General features: G+C 37.1%; 1 protein-coding gene across 2 annotated transcripts; it reads left to right on the top strand.

The window, feature by feature from the left end:
• The first annotated feature begins 1,143 nt into the window (after positions 1–1,143).
• On the top strand, positions 1,144–7,597 carry tnfrsf18 (tumor necrosis factor receptor superfamily, member 18). 2 transcript variants are annotated; one of them, XM_017479197.3, is made up of 7 exons: positions 1,144–1,414; positions 1,754–1,921; positions 2,194–2,281; positions 2,382–2,452; positions 3,693–3,821; positions 3,890–3,917; positions 4,726–5,458. In XM_017479197.3, coding segments are annotated over exons 1-7 (615 nt in total). In that variant the 5' UTR covers positions 1,144–1,284; the 3' UTR covers positions 4,727–5,458. The 2 variants fall into 2 exon arrangements, with proteins under 2 accessions (XP_017334686.1, XP_017334685.1); XM_017479196.3 differs by lacking the exon at positions 3,890–3,917 and adding an exon at positions 5,604–7,597 and having other exon boundaries at positions 1,147–1,414; positions 4,726–4,826.
• Positions 7,598–7,786: the final 189 nt, after the last annotated feature.

The raw sequence follows: 7,786 nt of genomic DNA on the forward strand, positions 1-7,786 counted from the left end.
TCTGTAACATTTGGGTATTCCCTGCTTGTCTCTAAAAAAGACTTAGGTAATGTGTTAAACTTGTGGTTTCTTGAGGTACGTGACACAAGAGGTAAGTGTGTAAGAAAGTCTTTTGGCCTTTACAGGGAAATGTCATTATCATATACCAAACTGTACAGCAAACACATATATTTACCATATATGTCCCAATGCGTAATTCAAAATATAATTAAAAAGAGCCACAATACATAACAATAAGTCATATCACACTAATTGACATCAGTGACATGACAACAGAAACAACTCATGAAATGCTCATGCCTGAAACTACCAGCCTGTTGGAATGAGAGTAGCGCTTCCACAACACTTTTGAATGTACATGTTAGTCATGAATGATGTATGGTGTGTTGGTGTATTTTGTACACATTTCTTGCAGTATGTTACTGGCATAAAGCAGCAAAATCCGGTAAGATTTTGTGCGTTTTTGCTGCACTCGCCTGCTACCTCCACCTTACAGCTAGGTTAAAAAGCTGAGTCAACTGAGCATGCCAGTACACCGTGAATCAGCACATATGTCATTCCTGCTTTAATAAAAATAGAATAAAACAAATTTTCAACTTAAATTTTTTTTTGAATGTTCTACATTTTCTAACAGTTATTATCATGATTATTTCAAGTGCAGTACTGCCATTCGGACACAAAGTGACTCACTATTACCACATATAAACTACTAATGTAAAACAGAAAAATAAAAATTGCATATATGCACTGATACATTAAAATAAACATTTGTATGTATTTGATACATTATTTATTTTAATTTGCAACAAAAGCTACATAAGAACAAGCATGCATACTATTTCCTGGGAAGTGCTACTTCCAGCTTGTTTTAAATTCAGTGTACTTTGTTTTCTAAATTATGTCTAAAGTTAGCTCTGGCTTCTGCTACATACCACTGATTTACATTTACATGAATACGTTTCCAACTGGCTCATTGCTGTAGCTATTCGCAGTCATTTGTTGAAGTACACTTCCAAGCTTCCAAACTTCTCTGGTAGACACTTACATTTTAGTTGCCATTAAATCCCATTATATTTCTGATAAGCCCCACCCAGAAACACCTGATACTCACTCACTCACTCTCTCTCTCTCTCTCTCTCTCTCTCTCTCTCTCTCTCTCTCTCTCTCTCTCTCTCTCTCTCTCTCTCAGTTTAGTTCCTGACAGATCTCTAGCCCTGTGGGTTGACACACCAGTGACGCAGTTCAATATAAGCAGCGTACAACGTTTCCTTTCATGTTGCTGAAATGGACAAAGTGAAACCCTATGTGATTCTGTTCGCCACAGGCTGTGTCTTGTCCATGTGCATGGCTTTAGACTGTAACTGGAAGACACAATATGAATACAAGGGGAGATGTTGTAAAACATGCCCTTCAGGTAAGTCCACTAAAATTATTATAATCCTACTCTTATTGTAGGGCAAAGTGATAATATTTGTAAAATAATAATACTGTTCATATGAATACTGTTCACATTGTCTTCTACATTATGAGTTGATAATTACGGTAGTTAATAATTATTTTAGTAACATTTATTCAGTATTTCTTGTTTTGTTTTTGTTTTTTTCCGTTACAGTAGAAGGCTAAAGTGTGTCTTATTAGTTATTTATGTTTGTATTATACTAAACCAAAACTAGGAGTCAGCATTTTCAATCGTTTATCATTCATCATCGTTCTTAAGTACAGATCATCTGCGATTTATGTGTGGTTTTTACAGGTGAATTTCCCAAACAACACTGCAGTGAAAACAGTCCGAGCGTATGTGAGAAGTGCAAGGGGAAAAGTGACCACTGCTTCTGTAATAATGCTTTGTGCGAAAATGTTGACTGTTCTAAATGTTCAACCAATCCACAGTGCAAACAGGGAGAAGAACTCAAGAGAACAGGTGAGAGAAGACCGATTACTTTCCTCACATATATCATGCTCTAACTTCTTTCTACTGCCTGGGTGTTTAAGCCCATAAGGCTGTGGTCAGGCTGTAATTCGTGGTTTAAAATGGAAACTTTTTTGAGTCATACCATACTTGGGGTATATGGAGAAGCATAGAAGAAGTTTAAAGTGAAGTTAAAAAAACAGACATCTCGTTCCAAAGTCGATCAAACAATTACAAAATAACTAAATGTTTAGAAATGTTAATAATGTCTGTGCTCTTGATAGGTTCATTTAAATTTGGATATAATTGTGGAGTGTGTACGAACCAAACATACTACAGTGAGAAGGACAAAATGTGCAAGCCTATAAAGGAGTAAGTCAATTTACCAGAATGTAACTAAACTGTAACTAATTTAGATAAATTGCTAAGTTCCTTCATATTCTTATCATTGACACTGTGTTGTTGAAATCAGCTGCAGCGAAATTGGCATGCTTGTAATATTTCGTGGAAACAGGACTCACAATGCGTTATGTGGTTACCAAGGTAAGTACCTTTTATCAATCAATCAGCAAAGTCTTGTACCATCACAGTTTCCTGCAGATCCTGCAGATGTTTTGTGTTTAGTATTTATTATCATGATGTTTTCTTGCAGAAATAAAAAGTCATTTTAAAGGTATAGCCTATCTGGTACGCAAGTAAGCACAGTTTAATTCAAGTAAACAACCACCCTGTGTTTTGTACTTTAAGTATTATGACAATGTAATACATAATATATGTGGGGGGTTTTTTTGGCTAGATGAAACAGTAAGCTAAGTGGAAAATTCTATTCACAAATTGTATTTTAAACTAATTAGCATAGCTAGCTAACATGATGACTGTTATATAAAGAATTTAGAATATCATGATGCAAATACTGTGATACTGAAATTCCACTTGTGTCAACTTGTGACAAATGAGAGTTTATCAGCAGTTAACTAGGTGGATAACTAGATATCTGCCAATATTTCCCATGTTACAGTTTTATAGTACCAGCAGACAATCAGTACGTTTAAATGGATTTCAATATACATACTCGAAGTAAACACAAATCGAGTTAAGACGTGTGGAGTATTCCTGTTTTAGTCGTATAATCGACATGCGTTACAGACATGTACACACCTTTTGGCGCAGGACACGTACTTACACGGCAGCGCTCAACCGCTTGACGGCAAACAAGAGAGCACGTCTGTGTCCGAAACCGCGTACTTACCTACTATATAGTAGGCGAGATACATGTATCTCAGCTGCTATATAGTAGGTAAGTACGAGGTTTTTGACACAGCCCACAGCTTCAAGCAGTCGTCTATTTGCACGTACAGCACGACAAATAATTAACCGTACTTGAAGCTTTCGTAAAATTAAAAATAAAAGCACCCGAAACTGTATACGGTTCCATAACGAAGACCAACTGTATGTCGATACGTGAAATTCTGGAGGGACGTCGGACGGTGTGGCGCGGTGACGTAATGATGTGTGCCGCTAATCGATCTATGTTCTATAACACGTAAAACGGGAACATGAAAGAAGTATTCTAAAAGCAACTCATGCTGTGCATGTAAACATAGTCAATGTCAGTTAAGCAAGGAAATCAATGCTTTAACCATTTGTATGCAACAAACATTTCCAGATTTTGGCCCATTTCAGATTCTTAGTCCACCTGAGAACACATAGGAATGTACTTTCCCAATGTTTTTGTTTTATATATATATTCTGTGTCTCATATTTAACTATCCTGTCTTAACAGTCAGTTACCCTAATGACTTGGTGACTCATATTGGCGTAGTGATGGGTTTAGTCATCACTGGTTTGGCTTGTCTGGCAATTCTTATTTACCTCTGCATTCAAAGGACCAGAGAACCGAGAACAAAGAAAAGTAAGTGATACCAAACATTTATTTGTCCACTTGAATTTATCAGACTATACAATATACTGTATCCTCAGGGCACATCTTGGATACCACAGAAACTTAGTAAGTACAATTTTATGAATGTTATCAGTTCTGGGTCACTCGATGTTATAGATGAAGTGTTTAGTGCAATTCTGTGTACTCTAATTTTAGTCTGTATGCAAATTACACTTTTTACCATGTGCTCAAATGTCTTAGCCATTCTGTAGCTTGCATTTTTATGGTATAATACATGATGGGCACTTGAAATGCAAAAAAAAAATTCCACTAACTGTGCAGCTCAAATTCAGGATAGTTCTTCAAATTGTTCAGTGGAAATGTAGTTTCAGCTGTAGATGTGGGCCATTTGTATATTTTTGCACACTTTTCTGGCCGTAGTCTTCAGGATCGTGCAAGTTGCAACATCCATGGAACATCCATGCTCTGGTTTCTAGATGGAAAAACAAAATTATGAGCAGCATGACACAGTAAGCTTTTAGGAGCAAGTAATAACTGGACCAATAAAAAGTTCATGGAATTTTACAAAATTAGTTGTTGTTTTTTTAAATCGGTGTAAAGCAATTAGTTATCTCGTGTTTGTTGACACGAGACATGTTAGTCATCTGCCGTTGTCTCAATCAAATTGTCTCTTTCTGTGAAAGCAGGCATTTATTGTTGAAATGTATAAGGCTTTCTTGCAAAAATAGAGGTTGTGCTTTTGAGATTAGTGCAAACATATTTAGCATGCTAGCATGATAGCAGTTACTCCACAAAATGTCATACCATTAGGGAAATATTATGTCTGTTTGAATCAGAGGCAAATTTGCAAAATAAATAAATAAAATAAAATAAAATAAAATAATTTATTGGAATGTTTGACTTCTTTTGGCAGAATACCCTCCAACCTCAAGTTCCCTGAACGTGCCCTTTGAGGAATGTGGCTGCAAGCTGTCCAAAGAAGAAATAGGAGAAGTGTAACCTTAACAGTTTCAGGTACATCAACTCAGGGACAGATACACAGTCTGAATAGCGGACCAGTGATTCTGAAGCTTTAGGAACTGTGGAATGCAAGTAAACAGAAGCCGATGGTTCCGTGGTACTAGTCCTTAAACCAGACTTTTCACTCTTGGATCTGCAATGGAGAAATGAACTTCTCATCTCTGCACATTCCCTCACAGGCTTCAACAAATTACCAAGGACAAAGTTACTCTGACAACACCTGGAATAAATGTGGTGTTATTAAATGCTGTAGTGTTATTACCTAGAATATGTGCAATAACCATTAAAAAACAAACAAAATGTTAAAGACATTAAAAACACTTGAGCTTTCTATATAAATATGTAAATATTGGATGAAGGATAAGGGCCTAAACCATAATTTAAGAAATTCATTAAACTTTTTTTTGTCAGTTTTTCTGTGATATCAGCCACTGTGTTGACTATAATAATAATAAAAAAAAAATGTATTGTAATAAACTCTTGTTACTTTTCACTGACACTTTCAATACTTATTATTAACATTTTTAAAGCATTTCTCAAGTTATGTTTTGATGGTGGCTTTGCAGCTACAGCGCACAGTGTATTTACCTTTCCACTTTTTATAGTTTTACAAACTGAAATGGACTTCATTGTGATTACATGTCATGACTACACAAAATAACCCATAATACTGGCGTGGAGGGGGGAATAAATCAATTAAAATCCTCTCTTGCTGTGAAACATCTGAATTACCCATATATATCCATTTTCTGTATCATTTATCCTACACAGGGTTGCAGGGGAGCCTGAAACCTATCATAGGGAACTTGAGGCACAAGGAGAAGGACACCCTGGATGGGAGGGCCAACCCATTACAGGGCATAATCACACACACTACAGACAATTTGGAAATACCAATCAGCCTACAAGGCATGTCTTTGGACTTAGGGAGAAAACAGGAGTACCCGGAGGAAACCCCCAAAGTACAGGGAGAATGTGCAGACTCCATGGACACAGGGTGGAGGTGGGAATTCAGCCCCCAACCCTGGAGGTTCAAGGCAAATGTGCTAACCACTAAGGCACCATGCCCCCATGCCTGAATTAGTTCTTGTGAAATCAGTTGCCATTAGAAGTCAAATACAGTGGAGGAAATAAGTATTGAACACGTCAACATTGTTTTCAGTAAATATGTTTCCAATGAGGCTATTCACATGAAATTTTCACCAGACATCAGTATTCACTCAAGAAATCCGGAAAGTTAAAGAATTCACAACGTTAGATTCCATAAATGAAGTTATGTGATATAAAGTGGAATGACACGGGAAAAATGTATTAAACACGCTAAGAAAAAGCAGTTCTCCAAGGCAAGGAACCAGCTGAAATCCGTTAGTAATTATACCTTCTATCTGTGCAAATTAATATCAGCTGGGTTAATAAATTGATGGTCTATAAAAAGGCTTTTCATTACCAAGGTGTCACACAAGAATCATCTCACGATGGGTAAAAGCAAAGAGCTCTCCTTTGGAAACTTATTGTTGCAAAACATATTGATGGAATTGGATACAAATTTATCTCAAAACTTCTGAATCTTCCAGTAAGCACCATTGGGGCCATTATCTGCAAGTGGAAGTAATATGACTCTATCATCAACCGGCCACGCACAGGAGCTCCTCACAAGATTTCTGACCAGGGAGTCAGAAGAATAGTCAGAAGAGTAACCCAAGAGCCAAGGACCACTCAGAAAGAGCTCCAGGAGGCAGCAGGTGCCATCGTCACAGAGAAAACAATAGGCAGTGCACTCCACTGCTCACGCTCACACGCAAGACTCCATTACTAAAGAAAAGACATGTCGAAGCTCGTTTAAAGTTTGCTACAACTCATTTGGACAAGCCTATGAAACACTGGGAGAGTGTAGTCTGGTCAGACGAGAGCAGAATTTAACTTTTTGGCTGTCATACTACACACCATGTTTGGAGAAGAAATGGCACTGCACATCACCCTAAAAACACTACACCAACAGTGAAGTGTGGAGGTGAAGCATCATGGTGTTCGGCTGTTTTTCATCACATGGTACTGACAGACTTCATCTAATTGAAGGAACGATGAATGGAGAAACAAAAGAAACTCTCAATTCGTGTCAGAGAAAAAAAATCAAGGCATTAGAACGGCCGAGTCAATCACCTGACTCGAATCCAATTGAACAAGATTTAAAGACAATATGTTTAGAAGAATGGACCAAAATCACACCTGAATACTGCGGCCCATTAATTTCTTCATAAAGGAAGCGTCTTGAAGCCGTCACTACAAACAAAGACTTCTCCACTAAGTATTAAATTAATTTCAGTTAGCGTGTTCAATACTTTTTTCCCGTGTCATTCCACTTTATTACACATAACTTCATTTATGTACTTTAATGTTTGGATTTCTTTATATGGGTGGATTTCTTGAGTTAATACCAAAGTCTGGTGAAAATTTCATGTGAATAGCCTCACTGGAAATATATTTACTGATAAAAATGTTGACACGTTCAATACTTATTTCCCCCACTGTAATTAGATGACTTGAGTCCACCTGTGTGCAAATAAAGTGTCATGTGTTCTTACTGTTAATTACAGCTGTTGCTGGAAGACTCCAGAGTTGATGGAGAATATACCTAAACAAATAGCATCATGAAGTCCAATGAGCTATCAAAACAATTCCAGGACAAAATTCTGGGTTTGGTATAAATATAAATCAGGGTTTGGCTTATAAAAAGAAATATTTCAACCTTTAAACATCCTGCTGAGCACCATAACAAAAAGTATGTGCCATGGTGGTGCAGTGGGTAGTGTTACTGCCTCACAACTCCAGAATCACTGTCTTTGTTGTTGTTTTTCTGTGCATGTTCTCTATAGGTCTGTGTGGGTTTTTTCCAGACTCTCTGGTCTCACCGTATAGTCATGAAAACAAGAAAGATTTAATCAGCAGGGTCAGGG

Source organism: Ictalurus punctatus, chromosome 11 (genome assembly GCF_001660625.3).
Source record: "Ictalurus punctatus breed USDA103 chromosome 11, Coco_2.0, whole genome shotgun sequence".
NCBI lineage: Eukaryota > Metazoa > Chordata > Actinopteri > Siluriformes > Ictaluridae > Ictalurus > Ictalurus punctatus.